Raw genomic sequence first — 24,627 nt, forward strand, 5'->3', positions numbered from 1 at the left:
TATTTCTTTGAGTCATGGACAGAAAGAGTAAAAGACTTAACGCTTTGGGAATATGTGGGAAGAGCCCAAGTGGTGACTCAAGAATCCATGTCTCTAGCCTCGCCTCTCTGTCTTGGTTTTCTTTGTGTCCCAGGACAAGGGATTTCTCAGGCCCTCTTTTATTTCTAATCTGTAAAATAGAAGCACAAGCTGGAATCAAGATGGCTGGGAGAAATATCAATAACCTCAGATAGGCAGATGACCCCACCCTTATGCCAGAAAGTGAAGAAGAACTAAAAAGCCTCTTGATGAAAGTGAAAGAGGAGAGTGAAAATGTTGGCTTAAAGTTCAACATTCAGAAAACTAAGATCATGACATCCGGTCACGTCACTTCATGGCAAATAAATGAGGAAACAGTGGCTGACTTTATATTTCTGGGCTCCAAAATCACTGCAGATGCTGATTGCAGCCATGTCATTAAAAGACACTTACTCCTTGGAAGGAAAGTTATGATGAAGCTAGACAGCATATTAAAAACAGAGACATTACTTTGTCAACAAGGGTCTGTCTAGTCAAGGTTATGGCTTTTGCAGTTGTCATGTGTGAATGCTAGAGTTGAACTATAAAGAAAGCTGAGAGCTGAAGAATTGATGCTTTTGAACTGTGGTGTTGGAGAAGACTCTTGAGAGTCCCTTGGGCTGCAAGGAGATCCAAACAGTCCATGCTAAAGGAGATCAGTCCTGAGTGTTCGTTGGAAGGACTGATGTTGTAGCTGAAACTCCAATATTTTGGCCACCTGATGCGAAGAGCTGACTCATTAGAAAAGACCCTGATGCTGGGAAAGATTGGGGGCAAGAGGAGAAGGGGACAACAGAGAATGAGATGGTTTGATGGCATCACCGACTCAATGGACATGAGTTTAGGTGCACTCCGGGAGATGGTGGTGGACAGGGAGGCCTTGAGTGCTGCTGTTAATGTGGTCGCAAAGAGTCAGACGAGACTGAGCAACTGAACTCAACTGAACTGAAAATTGATCAGTTTTAACAAATCCTGTGTAGTGTTCCCTTCCATCCCTCCCATTCTATGTTTCCCAGTACTTACCTATGCTGCCAAGATTGAGCTCTGTATAAATTAGAAATACAAGTGGTTTGGTCCGATGTCATTTTTGAATGTCAGTAACTGAAACACTCTCCAGGCAAGTTCCATTTGTCACTTGTATTCACCTGCAACTTAAGTCTACTGCTAACGCCACCAGGACAGTGTGAGGCAATGTAATTTTTTTTTTTTTTTTTAATTTCAGCATTGAGCATGTTAAATATTTGTGGTTTTCTGGTCCTGCTCCTTTTTCTGTGAGCATGCTACATCCTGTTTTCTTTCTTTCTTTTTTTTAATGTAGGCATAAATGAAATCTCAGAAGGTGTTTATATGACTGTCAAGCCCATCGATTCCAGGAATACAGAAAAGTCAGATAGTAGCGAAAGTGACCCTATCATTGATGAGGAGCAGAGGTCCAAGAATGAGCCAGAAGTTGCTGACGACACAGAGTTGTCTCAGATGGGAAAAGAGCCATCTGCTTTCAAAAAAAAAAAAGAAAAGAAAAGAAGAAAGTCCAAATTGGCAAACCCAGTAGAGATAGAAGAGGAGCTGAAAGCATGTCACCAGCCAGTGAGAAAGCCAAGATCAGTCAAGGAGAAGATGAGCCCCCAGCTTGAGAAGGACTTTTCAGACAAAGCAAAATTCTTTCCTCATCCCACAAAGGATAAGCTGAAGGGAAAAGGTGAGACTGACTCCCCAAGAGTGCATTTGGGCCTGGATTCTGGTTCAGAGAACGGATTTGTCACAGATTTAAGAGAAGACCTTTCTGCACTGGAGAGTCGAAAACCTAGGAAGGAACCCAAAGAAACATCTCCCAAGCAGGAGGGTAAGTGACTGTATCAGTTTCTGCTTTCTTGATTTGGTTTTAGAATGCCACATTGCCATTTATACTATCACATGTCATGTCACCCTCAGACATCATGAAGTGTGCACAACAAAGCTTGGGGTATCTCCAAGTCACCTAGCTAGTTACTGAGCAGGAAAAGGACTTGAGCTGGGCCTGCCTACTTTTAACCTTCTTGATACCCAATGTGGTTGATTTTGAGCACAGGAGAAGTCTCTTAGAAAGTAATAGGTGCTTTCAGCAGTCAGGTCATTTTGAACCTAAGCAGTTTCCTTTCCAATATATTCACTTACATGCCTCAAGTGGTTATCAATGCTAAGATGTTGGACAGGGCTGAAATTGAGAAAAGCGTTCAGTTCAAAGACCTTGATGAGTTTATTCTCCCTTACCTCCCCTCACACTGCCCAGGCATCTCAAAATACATTTTCTTACTAGAGTATAAGGTTTTCCGGGTGAGCGGCACCAGACTGCTGAGTTCTTCTTCAGGTCTGTAGAAATCCAAGGGGCATTGTATGATGCGCACCAGAGCCTGTTTTCTGCCATATTTGCATTTAGCTGACATGGGCCCAAGGCCTCTCAACCTTGGCGCTATTGACATTTTATGCTGGACAGTTCTTTGTCCTGTTTATTGAAGGATGTTTAGCAATATCCCTGGTCTTTACCAACTGGATGTCAGTAGCATCTACCCAGTGGAGGACTTCAAAAGTGTCTTGACAAAGCTAAATCTCACCTAGTTGTGAACTGCTGCCTGAGTCTTAGCAGTTCTCCCTTTACTGCTGTTAGGGACTGAACCAGCAGTGGCTTCTTTCAAACTTGAGACACCCCAGGCATGTTGGTAGACCCTACAGTGGAACATCAGTCCAGTTCAGTTCAGTTGCTCATTCGTGTCTGACTCTTTGTGACCCCATGAATTGCAGCACGCCAGGCCTCTCTGTCCATCACTAACTCCCGGAGTCTACCCAAACCCCTGTCCATCGAATCGGTTATGCCATGCATCCATCTCACCCTCTGTCGTCCCCTTCTCCTCCCGCCCCCAATCCTACTCAGCATTAGGGTCTTTTCCAATGAGTCAACACTTCGCATGAGGTGGCCAAAGTATTGGAGTTTCAGCTACAACATCAGACCTTCCAATGAACACCCAGGATTCATCTCTTTTAGGATGGATTGATTGGATCTCCTGTAGTCCAAGGGACTCTCAAGAGTCTTTTCCAACACCACAGTTCAAAGGCATCAATTCTTCGGCGCTCAGCTTTCTTCACCGTCCAACACTCACATCCATACATGACCACTGGAAAAACCATAGCCTTGACTAGACGGACTTTTGTTGGCAAAGTAATGTCTCTGCTTTTAAATATGCTATCTAGGTTGGCCATAACCTTCCTTCCAAGGAGTAAGTGTCTTTTAATTTCATGGCTGAAATCACCAGCAGCAGTGATTTTGGAGCCCAAAAAATGGTCTGACACTCTTTCCACTGTTTCCCCATCTATTTCCCATGAAGTGATGGTACCATATGCCATGATCTTAGTTTTCTGAACGTTGAGCCTTAAGCAAACTTTTTCACTGTCCTCTTTCAAATTCTTCAAGAGGCTCTTTAGTTCTTCTTTACTTTCTGCCATAAGGGTGGTGTCATCCACATATCTGAGTTTATTGATATTTCTCCCAGCAATCTTGATTCCAGCTTGTGTTTCTTCCAGCCCAGCGTTTCTCATGATGTACTCTGCAGAGAAGTTAAATAAGCAGGGGGACAATATACAGCCTTGATGTACTCCTTTTCCTATTTGGAACCAGTCTGTTGTTCCATGTCCAGTTCTAACTGTTTCTTCCTGACCTGCATACAGGTTTCTCAAGAGACAGGTCAGATGGTCTGGTATTCCCATCTCTTTCAGAATTTTGCACAGTTTATTGTGATCCACACAGTCAGAGGCTTTGGCATAGTCAATAAAGCAGAAATAGATGTTTTTCTGGAACTCTCTTGCTTTTTCAATGATCCAGCGGATATTGGCAATTTGATCTCTGGTTCCTCTGCCTTTTCTAAAACCAGCTGGAACATCTGGAAGTTCACAGTTCACGTATTGCTGAAGCCTGGCTTGGAGAATTTTGAGCATTATATTACTAGCCTGTGAGATGAGTGCAATTGTGTTGTAGTTTGAGCATTATTTGCCATTGCCTTTCTTTGGGATTGAAATGAAAACTGACCTCCTCCAGTCCTGTGGCCACTGCTGAGTTTTCCAAATTTTCTGGCATATCGAGTGCAGCGCTTTCACAGCATCACCTTTGAGGATTTGAAATAGCTCAACTGAAATTCCATCACCTCCAATAGCTTTGTTCATAGTGATGCTTTCTAACGCCCACTTGATTTCACATTCCAGGATGTCTGGCTCTAGGTGAGTGATCACACCATCATGATTATCTGGGTCGTGAAGATCTTTTTTGTACAGTTCTTCTGTGTGTTCTTGCCACCTCTTCTTAATATCTTCTGCTTCTGTTAGATCCATACCAGTGGAACATAGGAACGATTTAAAAGATATTTGGCCCGTTGGTGAAGCAGTCAGTGAATTTCTCTGCTGGCTTGGCAAGTGGCTGTTGATATGCCCAAGAAAGATAAGAATTAATTAAGAGCCCAGGAGAAACATGGCCTAAGAACAAGTTGGAGATTGTAGCCATAAAACCTCTTGTACTTTGTGAGTTACATACACGGATAGCCAGTTTTAATTATGTAGCTCAGTGGTAAAGAATCTGCTTGCCAATGCAGGAGATGCAAATTTGATCCTTGGATTGGGAAGATCCCCAGAAGGCAATGACAACCTACTCCAGTAGTCTTCCCTGGAGAATTACATGGACAGAGGAGTCTGGTGGTCTATATAGTCCATGGGATCACAAAAGAGCTGGGCACGACTTAGTGACAAAACACACGACGGGCAGCTTCTGATAGGACCCATCTTCTCAGTTCTGTGTGCCCTGGGGTATTCTTAGTCTCACTGCTTAAAGCAGGAGGGGGGATGGGTTTTGAGCTTTCATCCTCTGTGTTTGTATCATTGTGAACTGTTGCTGAACCTCAGTTCCTGGAATTCATTGAAAGAGGATAGAATATCTCTCAGTGATGCAGGGTAGGATGATAGAGAGCAGTTGAGTCGGTCAGGAAGGATGGATCACCACCTCATCCCTTAAAATTATGAGTGACATCTGAAACATCCAATTCTGTGTGGACTGCAGTTTGAGGGACCACTTCTGATGCTGCAGAAAGCAACAGGAGTAGCATTTTTTCCATGAAGTTTGTGGAATTGTTGGGTCCCAGATGGCAGTGTTCCTATGAGTGATAGATTTAAACTATTCCTTTCTTTCTGAAGTCGACTGTTTGTTTAGTTGTGGATTTTTTCACTGCTTCCAGAAAGGATTTCAGATATACTGATAAAATGGAAATCAAGACACCGAGAAAAATGAACATGAAATAGTGAGAGATATAGGGAAATTTTACATACAGAAATAACTATGTCAGCCTTCAGAATTAGCAAAGTCACTCTTCCCTTTTGGCCCTGAGCTTCCTGCAGTTGAAATGAAAAGGGAAAAAACATATGAGTGCTTTAAAAGAGCTCATGCCCCCCCCCCCCAAATACAAGGCACTCCAGGTGATAAAATGAAGCTGAGCTGTTCCTCTCACTGGTGTCGGAAGGAAGTTTCTCTAGGATCCTCTGAACGTGGTGGGAATTTTATGTAGAGGATGATTCTGAAACAATAGGTCAGTTAGAGGAACTTCACAGAAGTTGAAATCCAGAGCCACCTGAGGATGATTTCGGTCTTGAAGAATTGGCTTCCTGTCAGACTCTGCAGTTGAGCATCTTTTCAAAGGTGTGATTTCACTTATGTGCTTATTAAGTGACTGGTGCTTTGAAGAGTGCTTGGTGACCTCCAAGTGATCTTCAGTTAGAAGTGCAGCTTATACAGAGAAACTGAATCCTCAGATCGAAAGATGGCTTTTCTAGCTAGAGATGCCAGAGCAGAGGCTAATGGAGCTCGCTTCAGGACCTTGACTCCACTTACATGTGTCATATCAGTCGTTTCCAGCCTTCTCTGAAAAAGTCCTTTTTTAATGTACAAGACAGTAAGCTAAGTCTGATATAAGTAGGCTAGTTGGGTGGGGTCGCCTTTGGAGTGTTGACTTTTAAGAAAGTCACTTCTTTTTGAGACTGCAGGTGAGTATATACTCCAAAATTTTTAGGACAAATGGAATTTTCCATGGCCTTTCCTCTTCCTCCCCACCGTCCCAGTAAACCTTCCATATCCTTTAGAAATTAAAGCGTTTTAGTGACTAAATGAAAACTCTCCCAAAGTGTGTCAAGCCTGGAAAGTTTTCAGATTGCATACTCCTGCTTTGTTGTTGTTGTTTGTTTGTTTGTTATTTTAATTTGAAAAAGAGCCCGAATGGGACTCTTTCAGAGAAGTTACCACTCTACAAAGCCAGTTGTTTGCTTTTGCAAGATGAGAGAGAGAAAGGGCCTTTTTGTGGTTGCCCTTTGCCCAAGAAGGTATCAGACTAGCTTATCCACAAGGACAGTATGTTTCTTAACCACATGGCAGAAAAGGGAGGCACTAACCTTGGTTTTGCAAGTTAGAAGCCTTGCCTGTGGGATCTCTGCCTTTTAAAAGGAGCAAGCTCAAAGCCACTTCTGCCCCTGAAAGGGGAAGGGGCAGAGGCTGTGACCGATATCTGAAAGGTTGTCCTGGGAACGGGTGGGGGCCACCTCACTCTAGGTAGAGATCTTCTCTCAGTCCCACCCTGTGTTCTGGCCCAGGACTTGGGCTGAATTATTCCCCGGAGGAGCAAGAGGGCCAGTCAGTTGTTTAACCACCAAGACCCCCTCCCCCCTCGGGTGGAAAAGTCAGCCTGTCAGCACTCTTTTCCTTTCACACTCCTTGGTTTTCCTAGAACAACAGTTAACTGAAAATTTCCCCTAGAATAATCAAGAACTCACGTCTTTTCTGGGTGACAGAAATCTAAAAATGACAGGCATGGAGTCATGCAGTAGAAGCATGCTGAGCCCGCCAAAAAAGGTGTTGTCATTAAGGGCTTGCTTGGTGACTCAGATAATAAAGAATCTGCATGCAATCCTGGAGGCCCAGGTTTCTTTCCCTGGGTTGGTTAGATACCCTGGGGAAAGAAATAACAACCCACTCCAGTATTCTTGCCTGGGAAATCCCATGGACAGAGGAGCCTGGAGGGCTACAGTCCATGAGGTTGCAAAAGAGTTGGACACGACGGAGCGAACTCACTTTCAGTCCTTATTAAACCTAGTTTTATGTCCAGGCACATCGTCTGAGACCAAGGATGCTGACTTGCATCCGTGTTTTTTTGTGTGAACCCAAGGGAATCCTCTCTGGGGATGGATGTTCATCTGTCCAGTGCCTGGGGCCCCTGCAGTCGTAACGGACCCCTTCGCTTACAGATGAACACTCCTGTGGTCACCCCCGGGCCAGCCCTTCTCACTGCTTGACCTCACCCTCCAAAATTCTGCCTATTCCTGGGCATGTCTTGGCTAAAACTGTTCTCTTCCAAATTTTCCCTGCTGTCTGTTGAAATCCTGCCCTCCACTCTCATAGCTCATTTTCTCCCAGTAGATGCACTCCAAAAGGCAGCATTTTTCAAACTCAGCCACTCGTAGTCATTATTTTTGTCATTCCCAAAACCTGCTTGTTCACTTATTGCCCTAGTATATATTTTTTATCTGAAGCAGCAGCTGTTTAAAAAAAAATGAACTCAATTTGGAACTGAAACTTAACTAGCACACAGTAGGGAAAACAGTATTTTGTGCTGTGCATAAAAGATGCAAAATGGAGAACTACAGTCAAAACGAAAGCAAGGCTTCTAAAGTCTCCATAAATACCATTGTGCTGGGGATGGTTCTGTCCTTGGTGTGGAGTTCCCTTGAGTGGTAGGTGTCAAGACTGCCAGGACCACACTGAGACTCTTCGGGAAGGAATTAGAAGAGATGAAAGGGAACACTCTTCATTCTGGGTGGTTCATTGGTATTCAGTGCTTTGGCCACTGGGAGGCTGTCTGGTTCCTTGGGGTACATGCTCTGTAGGTTTCCTGTCCAAGCAAAGGATTCTTGTTAATGACCAGAGGGACTTTGGCTAAGTCTTTCTCAAAGTGCTTACTGAACTCTAACTGTGAAACAAGGTACTTGCAGCGATTCTGTTCAGCCAGTGGGTCATCGACTAACAGGTGGGCAACTCCAGGCCAAGGGGTGGGTCATGTTGGCCTCAGTCCCTCAGAGGCCTTGACAAGTTTCTCAAATGTGAGCAAGCCCACATTTGAGTAACCCAAGGAGTCTGATATTTGAAGTTGCACATGCTGAAGAAGTGGCCTAAGCATATAAAGCAAGAATATGCCCATTCATGGGGAGGCCCTTGGCATGACAGCCTGGGATGGTCACCTAGAACTCACTGACCTGGAGACCCTGCAGGTCAGCCTGAGTCCCATCTACTTTCTGTTTTGTTTTTTCATGTGTTGGCTTCCGTCGTAGGTGAAGCTCCAACATCCACAACAATGGGCAGCCAGTCTCCCCCCAAAATGCTGGTCCTCACCCACTCATCCTCCCAAACTTCCACGGCTGGGGTCACGGCCGCCAACGGCACCGTCTGCACAGTCACGGCCCAGCAACCACCACCACCACCACCAGCAGCAGCAGCATGAGAAACCCAGTGAAAAAGCAGAGGCCAGTTTTACCAAAGGAGACTGCCCTGGCCATGCAGTAGGTTGTGTGGAACTCATCAAGTAAGTTTCAAACGTCCTCCCAAAAGAGGCACATGCAGAAGATGCAGCACCAGCAGAAGCAGCAGCAAAGCTAGCAGCAGCAGCCTCAGTCTTCCAAGAGGACGACATATCAGAACAGACAGGCTGTGAAATGTACCGAGCCTCCCTACTCTGCACTCCATGGCACCAGCTCTATTTTTGCCTCATGGACAGGAGAAAAATAGTCCTTGTTTTATTTGTTTACTTCCCCTTGGTTGCCTGGCCACTGTATCCTAGAGGTCTGACACGTTCCATTTGGCATTATTTTTAAAAATTAATTTGCAGCTTGCTGTTTTACTTTCCTTTTCTCATTTTACAAACAGTGCATACATGTCTTCTTAGAACGAAGTGAAATGGATGCCTAGACACACAAAAATCTACAGTCTTGATTGAATTCATATTTCATTATCCACCCTTTCTCAGAGGTATTGTTAACCATAAGGTCTTTTTCTAATTCACGTATGCATATGTATTTTTCTGTAAGTTGGCTTAAAGCTCAACATTCAGAAAACTAAGATCATGCCATCTGCTGGCATCACTTCTTGGCAAATGGATGGGGAAAGAGTGGAAACAGTGGCTGACTTAAATTTTCTGGGCTCCAAAATCACTGCAGATGCTGTTTGCAGACATGAAATTAAAAGATGCTTACTCCTTTTTGAGTTTATTTTTGTGTATGGTGTTAGGAAGTGTTCTAGTTTCATTCTTTTACAAGTGATTGACCAGCTTTCCCAGCACCTTGAAAGGAAAGTTATGACCAAGCTTGACAGCATATTAAAAAACAGAGACATCACTTTGTCAACAGAGGTCAGTCTAGTTAAGGCTATGGTTTCTTCAGTGGGCGTGTGTGGATGTGAGAATTGGGATAACAACAGGGCTGAGAACAGAAGAATTTAAGCTTTTGAGCTGTAGTGTTGGAGAAGACACTTAAGAGGCCCTTGGACTGCAGGAGATCCGACCAGCCCATGCTAAATAGATCAGTCCTGGGCGTACATTGGAAGGACTGATGCTGAAGCTGAAAGTCCAATACTTTGGCCACTGGATGCAAAGAGCTGACTCATTTGCAAAGACCCTGGTGCTGGGAAGGATTGAAGGCAGGAGAAGAAGGGGACGGCAGAGGATGAGATGGTTGGATGGCATCACCGACTCAAAGAACATGGGTTTGGGTGGACTTCGGGAGTTGGTGATGGACAGGGAGGACTGGCGTGCTGTAGTTCACGGAGTCGCAGAGCGCTGGACATGACTGAGGGGCTGAATGGAACTGAAGTGTCTTATGTGTGAACCTTCAAGTTGGGAATTTTGAAAGACGTGAATCTTTGCATGTTTAATCCTGTAAGTTACTTCACCTCCCTGGCGTATATTGTCACCCGCACACATCCTCTACAAGTCGTTGTGCTTTGTGTGCTTTACTGTACAGAGTGCAGTATTACAGTATCTTTATTTCAAGCCCAGGATGTCCATAAGAAAGCATAAAAGCAGCAGTGATGTACCTGGTATTGTACTATCTAGCTGATTGTGTTAGTTGGTTGCTTAGGCTAACTTTGTTGGACTTCTACAAAGAAATTGGACTTAGGAACATGCTCTAGGAATGGAACCTGTTCATAAGTAGGTCACTCACTGTACTATTTATTTTGAAAATCTGGTCTTTTTGACTTTAAATGGCTTTTACTGGAGCATCTCTTAGAAAAGATGGACCACTGGTATTTGTTTTTTATTTGTTTGTTTGTTTTTTTAAGCAGAATTTCTCATGAATTTGAATTAACCAACTGACAACCATCTGGGGGAGGCGAGCAGAGACCAGGCTTCCCGCTCTTTGACTCAACACATGACATTAACCCTATCGTGATAGCTGGAGCTTCCAAGCCCTATTGACAGCAAACGCCCAGATGCACTTTATAAGTCTTTCTGTCTCCATACAGATCCATAGGCTGAGGATTGAGATACAAAGGGGAAACCAGAATTGAAAGAGACATGTATACCCCAGTGTTCATTGCAGCCCTGTTCATAATAGCCAGGATATGGAAGCAATCTAGATGTCAATGAGTAGACAAATGGATAGGAAAGCAGAGGTACATATACACAATGGAATATTACTCAGCCATTAAAAAGAATACATTTACCTCAAGATTGCTTTGGCTATTCGAGGTTTCTTATATTTGCATACAAATTGTGAGATGATTTGTTCTAGTTCTGTGAACAATACCATTGGTAGCTTGATAGGGATTGCATTGAATCTATAGATTGCTTTGGGTAGTATACTCATTTTCACTGTATTAATTCTTCCAATCCATGACCACGGTATATTTCTCCATCTGTTTGTGTCCTCTTTGATTTCTTTCATCAGTGTTTTATAGTTTTCTATATATATAAGTCTTTTGTTTCTTTAGGTAGATATATTCCTAAGTATTTTATTCTTTTTGTTGCAATGGTGAATGGTATTGTTTCCTTAATTTCTCTTTCTGTTTTCTCATTATTGGAGTATAGGAATGCAAAGGATTTCTCTGTGTTAATTTTATATCCTGCAACTTTACTATATTCATTGATTAACTCTAGTAATTTTCTAGTAGAGTCTTTAGGGTTTTCTGTGTAGAGGATCATGTCATCTGCAAACAGTGAGAGTTTTACTTCTTCTTTTCCTATCTGTATTCCTTTTATTTCTTTTTCTGCTCTGATTGCTGTGGCCAAAACTTCCAAAACTATGTTTAATAGTAGTGGTGAAAGTGGGCATCCTTGCCTTATTCCTGACTTTACGGGAAATGCTTTCAATTTTTCACCATTGAGGATAATGTTTGCTTAATGGAACTGGAGGAATCAACCTGCCTGACTTCAGGCTGTACTACAAAGCCACAGTCATCAAGACAGTATGGTACTGGCACAAAGATAGAAATATAGATCAATGGAACAAAATAGAAAGCCCAGAGATAAACCCACGCACATATGGACACCTTATCTTCGACAAAGTAGGCAAGAATATACAACGGAGAAAAGACAATCTCTTTAACAAGTGGTGCTGGGAAAACTGGTCAACCACTTGTAAAAGAATGAAACTAGAACACTTCCTAACACCGTACACAAAAATAAACTCAAAAAGGATTAAAGATCTAAACGTAAGACCAGAAACTATAAAACTCCTAGAGGAAAACATAGGCAAAACACTCTCCGACATAAATCACAGCAGGATCCTCCATGACCCACCTCGCAGAATATTGGAAATAAAAGCAAAAATAAACAAATGGGACCTAATTAAAATGAAAAGCTTTTGCACAACAAAGGAAACTATAAGCAAGGTGAAAAGACAGCCTTCAGAATGGGAGAAAATAATAGCAAATGAAGCAAGAGACAAACAATTAATCTCAAAAATATACAAGCAACTTCTGCAGCTGAATTCCAGAAAAGTAAACGACCCAATCCAAAAATGGGCCAAAGAACTAAACAGACATTTCTCCAAAGAAGACATACAGATGGCTAACAAACACATGAAAAGATGCTCAACATTACTCACTATTAGAGAAATGCAAATCAAGACCACAATGAGGTATCATTTCACACCAGTCAGAATGGCTGCTATCCAAAAGTCTACAAGCAATAAATGCTGGAGAGGGTGTGGAGAAAAGGGAACCCTCTTACACTGTTGGTGGGAATGCAAACTAGTACAGCCACTATGGAGAACAGTGTGGAGATTCCTTAAAAAACTGGGAATAGAACTGCCATATGACCCAGCAATCCCACTGCTGGGCATATACACCGAGGAAACCAGAATTGAAAGAGACGCGTGTACCCCAATGTTCATCGGAGCTCTGTTTACAATAGCCAGGACATGGAAACAACCTAGATGTCCATCAGCAGACGAATGGATAAGGAAGCTGTGGTACATATACACAATGGAATATTACTCGGCCATTAAAAAAATACATTTGAATCGGTTCTACTGAGATGGATGAAACTGGAGCCCATTATACAGAGTGAAGTAAGCCAGAAATAAAAACACAAATACAGCATACTAATGCATATATATATATATATATATATATATATATATATATGATTCAGAAAGATGGTAATGATAACCCGAAATGCGAGACAGACAGGGAAAGAGACACAAAGGTATAGAACAGTATTTTAGACTCTTTGGGAGAGGGAAAGTGTGGGATGATTTGGGAGAATGGAATTGAAACATGTATATCATCGCATGCAAAATGAATCACCAGTCCATTGTTGATGCATGAGACAGGGTGCTCGGGGCGGGTGCACTGGGATGACCAGAGGGATGGGATGGGAAGTGAGGTGTGGGGTGGGTTCAGGATGAGGAACACATGTACACCCGTGGCAGATTCATCTCTATGTATGTCAAAACCACTACAATATTGGAAAGTTATTAGCCTCCAAATAAAATAAATAAATTTATATTTAAAAAAATTAAAAAAATATAATAATGGAGAATTTGAATGAGAAATAAATATATAACTGCATGGGGGGGGGGATATCCAGTGGCTGCAGCAAAAGGAGCTCTTGGACATGAAATACAACTTGGGTAAGTGCTGCTGACCTGGCCTCCACTGACAAAGGTTTGGATAGGAACTTCTTGGCATGTCTAGAGTTAGGCCCAAATGTGCACTCAGTCAAAAGTAGTCCAGGCCGCCTTACCAATCTTAGGGAGAACACGGCATCTTAGGGAGTCTAACCTGGAGAAACCAGGTATGAAGCAGGAGCTGGCAGAAACCCGTTTTCCTCTCTTCCAAATACCAACATCAGCAACAAATTCATGACAACAACTGTGGTAGCTTCTCCTGCTTGTGAGCTCTGACTTGTTGTAAAACTGAGAGAAATCTCAGTAGCCTGAGCAGTTTGATCATTGTCCTGTCAGCCCAATGATCAGTCCTGATGCCCTGTCTGGAAGATTAGATCTGCTGCCACTAAACACATCAGAAAAGAAATATATCCAAGTTGTAGCCCCAGCTCTGCTCATCTTAGCTGTGTGCCTCAGTTTCCTCATCTGTGAAATGGGTATTATAGGAGTATACACTCCTTAAGGTTGGAGTAAGGATTAAAAGAGTTCACATTTATAAAGTGTTTACAACAGTGCCTACAGATCATAGGTACTCTGTATTTGATAGAGAAAAAGCTTATACAAATGATAAATTTCAAAGTGAATTGAGTGGACATTTTTCAGAGGTTTTATGTGAGTACTTCCTACAGAATCACCGCAGGGCCCCATTTTCAGTATCCTCAGGACCTGACGTTCATAATCATGCTTACATTCGTGGTCAGCGTGGTGGATGCCCATTTTACAGATGAAGACATTGGAGCTCAGGGAAGCTGGGTGATTCTCTGCACGGGCTCATATGACCAGGGCATCCCCGACCCAAGGTTTCACACCTGTTAGGATTCACCTTCTGACCTGGTGTGAATGAACCCATGGCTTGGGATGGGCGATGAAGTCAGTATCCTCTCCCCTCCCCTCCTCTGGCAGAGTTGAAAAAGGCAGAGATGCAGCAGAGCCTAGAACAGGAGCAGGACCAGCTCATTGCTGAGGTGAAGAAGCAACTGGAGCTGGAGAAGCAGCAGGCAGTGGCCGAGACCAAGAGGAAGCTGTGTTGTACCAACTGCAAGAAGGAGGATGTTTTCTACTGCTGTGGAATACCAGCTACTCTGACTACTCCTGCCAGAAGGCCCACTGGCCCGAGCACATGAAGTCTTGCACCCAGTCAGGTGGGACTAAGAGTGTCCCCTGGACCCGACTGTGGTGGACGGGTCCTTGGCTCCTCCTGGATCACAGGGAGCTTGCCACGTTCACTCACCACATATGACTCCTACACACACGAGAGTAGCAGGCAGACACATAGCCAAGTCTCCAGGGACCATTGTCTCCACCCTCCAGTTTACTTGGATGCATTCACTTGTGTGAATGGAGCTTGTAATGACAGCCCAGATGACTTTAGCTTCATGTGGTTTGCTGTGGTTCCCTGCTTGGGGCAATATTTGTCTCTGCCCCAAGCAATGTGGTCATCCCTGGTAGCTAAGGTGGTAAAGAAACTGCCTGCAATGCAGGAGACCTGGATTTGATCCCTGGGTCGAGAACATCCCTTGAAGAACGAAATGGCAACACACTCCAGTATTCTTGCCTGGAGAAGGCTGCAGACAGAGGAGTCTGGCAGGCTACATTTCATGGGGTTGCAAAGCGTCAGAAATGTGAGTGACTAAGCAGACACACACACACACACACACAAATCAAACACATCTTCTACCCCATTCTGCAATGCACAATGTACAATATACTAGACAGCCCCCACCATGGAGCCCATCTTGGACTCAAGGCTATAACAATCACTAGTGCTTATGTGAAGGACAAAGTGCTGCTTTGGAACTAATCTGCCTTTTAAATCTCTTTCCAAAACACAGCAAGCAGATCCCAGGCCAAGAAACTCTAGCTGGAGACACCACCTAGTAAGACTTGATTAATAATATGTATTAGTAATATTTTATACTTAGTGCTCATTTATGGCCAATACTAGAGTTCTGTGTTTAGAAGAACTCTCCACTTCAAAGAATATTTTTAAACACAAATAACATAAATAATGTGACAAGGAAATGTGTCAGTGGATTGCTAAATTTTTCAAGGGTGGTAGATAAATGACCCAAGTTTGAGAAGCTTAGGCAGGGGTTCGTAAGCTTTTTTTAAGAAGGTCTAGAGAATAAACGTTTTAGGATTTGTGGTCCATGTGGTCTGTGAAAACCTTTCAACTATGCTGTAACAGGGTGATAGCAAGTGCATGGGGGTGCACACTCGTCTAAAATAGGAAATTATGAAATTGGAACAGTCGTACTATTTGCTTCACGAACATGCTTATATCTCCAGAATGATTTAGTAAAACTGATGGTGACTGCAGCCATGAAATTAAAAGACACTTACTCTTTGGAAGGAAGGTTATGGTCAACCTAGATAGCATATTTAAAAGCAGAGACATTACTTTGCCAACAAAAGTCCGTCTAATCAAGGCTATGGTTTTTGCAGTGGTCATGTATGGATGTGAGAGTTGGACGGTGAAGAAAGCTGAGTGCCACAGAATTGATGCTTTTGAACTGTGGTGTTGGAGAAGACTCTTGAGAGTCCCTTGGACTGCAAGAAGATCCAATCAATCCATCCTAAAAGAGATCAATCCTGGGTGTTCATTGGAAGGTCTGATGTTGTAGTTGAAACTCCAATACTTTGGCAACCTCATGCGAAGGGTTGACTCATTGGAAAAGACCCTAATGCTGGGTAGGATTGCGGGCGGGAGGAGAAGGGGACGACAGAGGATGAGATGGTTTTATGGCATCACCTACTCGATAAACATGGGTTTGGGTGGACTCCGGGAGTTGGTGATGGACAGGGAGGCCTGGCGTGCTGCAATTCATGGGGTCGCAGAGAGTCAGACACGAATGAGCGACTTTTAGTTCAGTCAATCTGTCATGTCCCACTCTTTGCGACCCCTAGAACGGCACCACACCAGGCCTCCCTGTCGTTCAGCAACTCCCAGAGTTTACCCAAACTCTGCTGGATGGTGGTGATGCCATCCTCATCTCCTGTTGTCCCCTTCTCCTCCTGCTCCCAGTTATTCCAGCGTTAGGGTCTTTTCTGGTGAGTCAACCTTTAGTATTAGGTGGCCAAAGAATTGGAGTTTCAGCTACAACATCAATAATTTCATTGAACACCCAGGGCTGATTTTTAGGATGGACTGGTTGGATCTCCTTGCAGTCCAAGGGACTCTCAAGAGTCTTCTCCAGCACTACAGTTCTAAAGCATCAATTCTTCGGGGCTCAGGTTTCTTCACAGTCCAACTCTCCCATTCATTCATGACTACTGGAAAAACCATAGCCTTGACTAGATGGACTTTGGTTGGCAAAGTAATGTCTCTGCTTTTTAATATGCTATCTAGGTTGGTCCTAAATTTCCTTCCAAGGAATAAGTGTCTTTTAATTTCATGGCTGCAATCACCATCTTCAGTAATTTTGGAGCTCCACACAAAAAAAAAAGTCTGACACTGTTTCCCCATCCATTTCCTATGAAGTGATGGGACCAGTTGCCGTGATCTTAATTTTCTGAACGTTGAGCTTTCAGTCAACCATTTCACTCTTCTCTCTCACTCTTAAAAATGAACATATCTTCAAACACAGTCTGGAATTCCTGTGTCTGGGAAGGCTTCGATCCAGCTATTCAGGGACCACACTGTAACCTGGGTGGAGCTGGTTGGCATGTCTTAACACATGGTGGTTTGCACAGAGCAGGGTTCCCCGCAGTCCTGGGAACTACTATGCTCGGCGTATGTGACTTCTGTCCCCCTCTGCACTCAACTACCACCCCTGAGCAGGAAGTAGACCCCGATGTGAACACGGAAACACTAAATAAGTTATCCCAGGGCGCTTCCTCCGAAACTCAGGCAGCCCCCCTGTAAACCAGGGCCTTGAAAGCGAAGGGGATGCCAGCTGAGAAATGCAAGGACAGTGGCTCGGTGAGTATCCATTGCACACACCTAGGGCCAAACAGAACCTCAGAGCAGCCCCCTCCCAATACCATGGTGATTCCCGTGATGTGGGAAGTTGTCTGTCTTCAGGCTGCATGTAGAGGGCAAGCGTTGTCTAGTAGAACCTCCTGTGATGATGGGAATGTTCTACATCCCCTCTGCCCATTGTGAAAACCTGCGACCAGCCTCATATGGCACTTGAACAATGAACACTTGAACTGGGGCTAGTGTGACCAAAACCTGGATTTCAGGTTAATTTAATGATAATGAATGTAGATACAATAGCCATGGGTGGCTGGTGATTGCCATATTGGACACAGACATCAAATTTCTGATTTTCCCAGGGGGTGCCATATTGATTGCATGCAGATGTTATTTTAGAGGACACATTGGTCATTTTTTACATTTGTAGTCATTATGATTTTAATTCGTGTGTATCAGGGAAAAACATCAATTCATCCCAGAAGTCAAACCTCTTTGACTTTATTGATATCATTGCCTAGGAAGAGGTTACTGAGGAGTAAAAGTGAATTGATATAATATGATTTAGTATATAGGTAGCCTTGTCTATCCATGGATTTCTCATGTGTACATGCAAACAACCAAAATTCCATCTCTGTTTGGTTGAATACATGAATGTGGAACCGTTGTATACAAAGGCACAGTTGTATTCATCCTTCTAGGCCATTTTATATAAGGAACTTGCACGTCCTTGGATTTTAGTATCCTTGGGGGGTCCTGGAACCATTCCACCTTGGGTACTAGGGGATGGCTGTACATCCTTTGGGGATAGGATAGAAATCCAGAGAGTAGAATAGGTCAGAAAGGGGGGAGTTGACAAACAGTGTTCTTGAAGCTGAGGCTCTAGCATTGAGTAAGGGGCCTCCCTAGTTCTGTGTCCAGGGAGATGGAGCAGAAAAGGGCACAGGGCTTAGGCCACACTGACTGGCCTGGCCTTCCCTCCCTGAGCATGCCAGGCAGAGGGCGTTAAGGTGTTGTCGGGGCCATGATGAGCACCCCTATGGATCCCCGGGCTTCCCTGGGGCGGGGTACTGGGGAGGCCCTGTTTAAAACAGTGCCTTGGCTCCATCTGTCTTTTTCTGTGTTTCTAGATCCTTGACCTCTCTGGGTCCAAGGAAATACCCTCTCCTTTCTCTTATGCTCCAAGCTAGACTCTGGTACATGGCCCCCTGATGGTTGTATGTACTCTCATGTTCCGCAGGGGCAGGGGAGCCATCTCCTCCAGGGGAGTCTGAAGTGTTCAGGGAAGTAGTAGGGGAGTCTGAAGTGTTCAGGGAAGTAGTTTGCAAACTGTGGTTCCTTAGGGATCTTTGAGGGAACCCTGGGCTGGTCAGTAGAGGTGAAGGATGGCTTAGCAAGCAGCTTTGAGGCATTTCTCCAAGTTGAGAATTTACCTTATTTGTGTTAGTTTTTTTTTTTTTTTTTTTTGCTGTGTTTTGTTTTGTTTTTTTCAGTTCTGAATCAAAGACAGAGAGAGTTTGTATTCCTGAACTGAGGTGGGGCAGAAGATACATTTGGTTTAGACAGTTCTTCTGCCCTCAGAAATGACCATAGTAAATTAAACTGTGTGAACTTGTCCCTGAGGTCCCAGCATCCACATTCCGTGGAGGCCTTCAGAGGAGAAAAGCATTTCTACGGAAGTGATCTTTCTGTAGAAATATTTCTTATCGAGGAATAACCTGGCAGGCTGTTTTGGGTAGATTATCTGACACTAACTTTTCTAGTTCTCTTCTGTGGAGTTTGAGCTGTGTTCTTTAGGCTTTCCCCTGCAACCTCTCAAGTAAGTTTTAGGGCATTCTAAAATGGTTCATCCTCAGTGAGAACAGTTCTGCTTCTTTCAGGGTCCTTCAGCTCCAGGGTCTTTCTCTCTCCCAGATTATTGTCTTCAGCTGAAAACCAAACTTTTGTTTGTTAGTTAGTTTCTGCATATTGAGTACTTAGAGCAAGAAATGATGTATCTTGTTAGAGTGGCTGGAGGTTTCCCAGTGGCACTGGAAGCGGGGTTTAGATCCAGGAGACATGATGAGAGAGTGGCATGAGCTGATTTTCGGGGGAATATGAAGATGAATAGGCATGGAAGTATGACTGAACCGCCTGTCAATTCCCTTCTCACTCTCACTCGGGTCTTGTGACTGCATCTGGAGGACACGTTGAGTTTGGAGCTGAGGTGTCTTCCTCATCCCTTCTTCTAGCTTCTCTTTTTAACAATGGCAGAGGAGGCTTGAGACTTCAACAGCAGCACAGCACCCACCTCGAGTTTTCTGCTACAGTTGGGTTTTCATTATGTTGATTTGTAGAGTTGCCGTCTGTGTAGGGCAGGTATTCTGATTTGCTGCTTTTGGTGTTGATAGAAGAGTTTTTGTTTGACTTAAGTGGAAAGTGAGTTTAGAAACATTAGCTGAGCCATAAGTAGGGGGACTTTGGATGTGTCAAAGCCGTGGAGGTGGTTGGTCGGTGGAAGGGTTCAAGTTGGGAAAACACTGCTGCAGGCAGGGAGCCCTGTTGGGGATTTGGAGCAGCACAGTGGTGTCATCCACATGGGAAGAGGAGGATTGGTGATGCTGTGGGGTACAGAATCTGGTGTGACAAGGAGGCTTGCATGTACAAACGTGGTTGGGAGATACAGCATCTGGCAGTTGTGAGGTGAATGAGGTGTTTCCTGGCCTAGGGGTTGGTGGACCACCAGTTTTTATCAGAACTGCTGTTGTCAGATGAAAGCAGCCAGAGATGGCACATAAAGAGACGTTCCTGTGCTGCAGTGAACTTGCACTTGGGAAAGCAGGCATTGGGCTGGATTTTGCCTGTGGACCATCATTGGTTGACCACCCGACCTGAAGCACCCTAGTGTGTGAGGGGATGAAAAGGGAGGGTGGAGAGAAGAGGTAAGGGTCTAGAGATGCTGGTGAGTTGGTGCAGAGGCTGGAGTAGGAGAAGAACATCTCAGGGAGCCTGATGACTAGAGGGGACAGAGGGAAGGAGCCTCAATTGTCAGCATTTATTAGGGAGTGTTTCAGGATTATTCTAGAGTGTGAGCTGAGCTGGACGTTCCTGGATGCCTGATCAGGACTGTGAGCTCACGCCTGTTCATTTCCCCCTGTTTGCACTCCACAGCCTTCTGGCTGAAGGCTTGTGTCAAAGCAGGCAGACCAGCTCATTTTCTCATTCCTCATATGCCTGACGACTTCTGTATGTGCTCACTGCTTGCTGACAGTGTGGGTGGAAGCTGGAGGAAAGCTGAGCGTTACAAACATGGAGGTTCCTGTGCTCTTTATCAACCTCTGGAACCAGGCTGGTTAAGATGAGGGTCTAGTTGAGAGAAAGAAAGGTTAAACAGGAGTTAGGAACTTCCTTTGGGTGTCCATATCACTCTCCTGTTCACTTGTCTCTTCATCTTAAGATTTTAAAGTGATGCATGCATATCGAGTTGACCCTTGAACAACATGGGTTTGGATTATGCAGTCCAAATCTGAGCGGAATTATGTTCCTGTAATGAATGAATTTCTACACAATCTGTAGCTGGTTGAATCTGTGGATGTGGCTATGGAGGGCTGGCCATGAGATTAAGTTTCCATGCAATCTGGTGTCCATGGTGGGTCGTGGGATGAATCCCCTGTACCATCCCTGATACGACGGGATGTGTGTAGTCAGAGAAAGTAAAATCACACAGGGAAAAACAATTCCTTGCCCCAGTCTTCATGGCTATTTTTTGCATCCTGTACTTATTTATAGATAACTTATTTCCTCATATTGCTGTTTCTTGACTTTATCTAGACGTTGTGTGTTGACTTGTGACTTTTGAAGATGAGAATTGGGGTCACTTATCACCTCTCTTCTCCCCTCTCTCCAAGACCACTCTGTCACTGTTTGACGTGCTCTATAGGCTTCCTTGCTCCAGTACAACACTTATTCCTTAGTCCTTGTCCTCCCAGCTGGAGGAAACTGTCTCTGGACCCCTCTCTTGGTGCACATTTATTCCCTCACCTCTCCTCCACTGTCATTTTCAGACTTTTCCATTTTCCTGCTCTGAGTTCCCATCACCAAGGTGGAGAGATCTTGTGCATTCTATTCTATAACTGCAGATGGCCCACCTCAGTTCCGGCTGTTGGCTGAGTCATAAACCTTGCCAGATGACCATCTGTGTGTCCATCATTATGGTCGTGCTGTTGGTGTCAGAGTCAACTAGTGCACTGTGATTACATTTCCATCTCTGTATAGCCTTACTTTTCCCTGGGTGTTTTTTCTCCCCGCTCACCACTCGCATATCTTCAACCATTTCCCTGCCAAATTCTTTGCCATAAGGGTTGTTTTCTTGAGACACTTCATGGCGCACATTTTGGGCTCTTCCATTTCAAATAAGTATGTGTCTGAGTCCTACCATCATGGCTGAGGTATGGTCCAGTAAAATCTCACCTGTGGCTCCTTCCTCAACCCTTGTCACTCCAGGCACCTCCATCACACTCTCTTTCCTGATCTCTCATCAGCCTTGGCAGTAGATTCATGGTTATACTTAGCCTAAATAATCTAGGTTCCTTTGATGGAGCCTTGCCACCTAAGTGTGGTGGAGCCAGCGCCTACAGTTTCCCTGGATGAACTAAGCTCTTGGCAGAGTGGTTCTGAAGGAAATTTGCTTTCAAACTTCTGGGAATTTATGGCTTTTACATCATTGTATGCCTTATTTCCACCTGTAATCTCGTTCAGCGTCCAGTGATCTTAGTTCATGGTTTAATATACATTTGTAAAAGCCTTAGTCTTCTATGACTGCCTCAGTTTGGAAAATGGCAACACTGACTCAGAAGCTCTCCAGTTCTAAGATCAGTAGCCTGTTGGGCAGCAAGATAGAGAGCTGGTGGGTTTGTACGGACTTGAGCTCTCTTCCAGACTCTAGCTCTCTGCCAGTCTCTGACATTGCCTTGCTGTATCTTCAGTTAGCAACAGGTGTGACAAACCACCTGCCTCTGCACCCAAACATCACAGAGCACCAGCCTCACACAAACTACCCAGTGCAGAAGTGGAAGTATGAACCAACTTCATGACAGCCAACGGCGATCTTTTCCCAGCAGGCAGTGTGCTCGTCTCCTGAGTGAATGTGTGTGTGTGTGTGTTTTCTTTGTGAGCATGTATGTTTCTGAGTGATGGGTCTTGGCTTTGCCTGGTTTCTTCCTCACTGTGCTCCTGATGGCCATTGGAAACAGCAGGAGGATATGAGAGAGAGAGGATGGATGGTCTGGCTTCTCTCTCTCTCCTGCTTTTATTTTATTTTATTTATTTATTTATTTTTTGACCATGCTAACCAGCTCATGAGATCTTAGTTCCCCAAGCAGAGATTGAACCTGTACCCTTGGCAGTGAAAGCACGAGGTCCTAACCACTGAACTGCCAGGGAATTCCCGATCTGGCTTCTTGAAGGGGCTTCATCCTTGCTATTTTCATGGTGAGTGCTGAAGTAACACCCATTTCCTCTGCAGTGATTGGCTGAATCAGCCAGCATGTCCTGTCCTGTCCATGGGAGAGGTCAGGCTCTGCACTTACTCAGGTGGCCTGGCTCTGGGATGTGGCTCCTGTGCTAAGTAAGCTAAGCCCCGCTGCCTAGCTGTTCTCTGCCTTCAGCAGAGCTGGGGAGATTCGATGTGACTTGAGTACATCTTTGTCAGAGCTGGGGAGATTCGATGTGACTTGAGTACATTGTTGTCAGAGTTTCCGTGTCGTGATGACCAGCTCAATCACCGACTTTCCAGAGGACTAACAATGTAGGTGTCACGAGTAGGGAAGAATGTCTAAGAAGGCGTGGATTTGGACTCAAGAACCCTAAGATAGCTCCACCCTGGAACCCAGCTCTGCCCACCACAATAGCGCTCCCTTTGGGTCATAGATACAAGTGACGAGAATGTGTTCTCTCCTGAGTGAATATGTGACTTGGGAGATCCTTATCACTGTCTTTGCTGCTTCTCTTCTCGAACCAGAGCTCAGAACCACACACATTCTGCCTATCACTAGGCGATGATAAGAGTACTTACCCTTCTAGGTGATGATCTGGTCCCTCGCTCCCCCACTCTGATTCTGTCTCTAAGCTTGATAGTCGACCTCTTGTGTTCATATATTATCATCCCACCTCAAGAAGTTAAAAAAAAAAAAAGTTTTGTCCCAATCTGTCTGAACTTGGTAAACGATCTAATATATGATGAGATCTCAGTGATGTGCTGGTGGGTCTCTCAGAGTCGGCCATCCCACTGAGCCTGCAGGCTGGGTGTCTCCCCGCTGGACAGACACCTCATTTGGCTCTTCCTTCAGTGTCCTCACGTCTTACTCATGCACGATGTAGCTCCTTATGGTGCACGTGTCCTTGAAACTCCCTTAGCCCTTACTGTGGTTCTTTCATCCTCTGTTGATCCATTAGCTTGTCCATACTCGGAGCCAGTTGGGCTTAACTGTTAAGCCCAGGTGGGCTTAACCATTCTGGTCTTCACTCTTTTTCCTTTGGCTGGTTGAGGTATAAGTCTGCTTTCAAGTTGTCTATACAGTGATGAAAGAAACTCCGTTAACAGGATTAAGTAGACTGAACACCAAATCTCAGTGCCTTTCTTGGTGCCCAAGGTTAAATATAACAAGGGCTTGGGGTTCTTTGTGTCTACACATGCAGTAAGAGTGCCTGGTCCCAATTACTGCATAAGAAACCCCTTTCTCGATACGTTAATACGTTTCCCCCCTCATCTTTATTTTTTCTGAGCACAAAGCCCTTCTGTCTTTCCAACCAGCTCTTGTTAAATCCTTAAAGACCCAAAAATCCAGATCAGTAAACAGTGGCAGGATTTCCCCCCTGTGTGTTGGAGAGTTGGGAGGGGAAGGTGGCTTCCTGGGGAAGCAGGTGCAGATCAAGTAGAAGAGGGTGGGCAGGAATGGCCAGGGATGAGCAGGAAAGCTAAATCTCCCTTTCCCCTTGGCTTTCCCCCTCCCAGACCGTTCCCAGAGCAGTAAATCCACTTGCTGGAGCGGCAGTGAGGAGAAGCGAGGCTCAGCCCGCTCTGAGCAGAACACTGGTACCAGTTCAAGGAGCCTCATCCTGAAAGAGTCCCACCTGGACACCTTCTGTGCCTAGGGACATGCTAGGACACACACCACCCACTCCATAGAGGGAAAAAATCCAGACACCAGGGAAACCAGAAATGGCAAAGAAACATGAGACAGGAGGACTGCCACCCTCTGACTTGGCCTCTGCAACTGGCATGGAGGGCAGGGCACATTATATCATGTCTGGCATTACCCTTCACTGTGGAATGTTCCACCCACATGAAATCTTTGCTTTAGATGTAAATAATATACAATTTGTGACTGTCATCAAGCCTAGAGTACCTTCCCCTTTTCACACTTGTACTAACTTTAACTTCTTTAAAAGAGAGAGAGAGA

At 44.5% G+C, this 24,627-nt stretch overlaps 1 protein-coding gene across 1 annotated transcript; it reads left to right on the top strand.

Annotated features, from left to right (window-relative positions):
• Positions 1 to 1,404: 1,404 nt before the first annotated feature.
• On the top strand, positions 1,405 to 24,319 carry LOC145537723 (MYND-type zinc finger-containing chromatin reader ZMYND8-like). Its single transcript, XM_081568560.1, is given in 11 exon segments — positions 1,405 to 1,898; positions 8,432 to 8,561; positions 11,987 to 12,028; positions 13,194 to 13,236; positions 14,176 to 14,334; positions 14,337 to 14,414; positions 17,037 to 17,194; positions 18,319 to 18,366; positions 18,472 to 18,486; positions 21,834 to 21,837; positions 24,180 to 24,319. Coding segments are annotated over 11 exon segments (1,311 nt in total).
• Positions 24,320 to 24,627: the final 308 nt, after the last annotated feature.

This window comes from Giraffa tippelskirchi, chromosome Y (genome assembly GCF_054371585.1).
Source record: "Giraffa tippelskirchi isolate mGirTip1 chromosome Y, T2T-mGirTip1v1.2.pri, whole genome shotgun sequence".
NCBI classification, from domain to species: domain Eukaryota; kingdom Metazoa; phylum Chordata; class Mammalia; order Artiodactyla; family Giraffidae; genus Giraffa; species Giraffa tippelskirchi.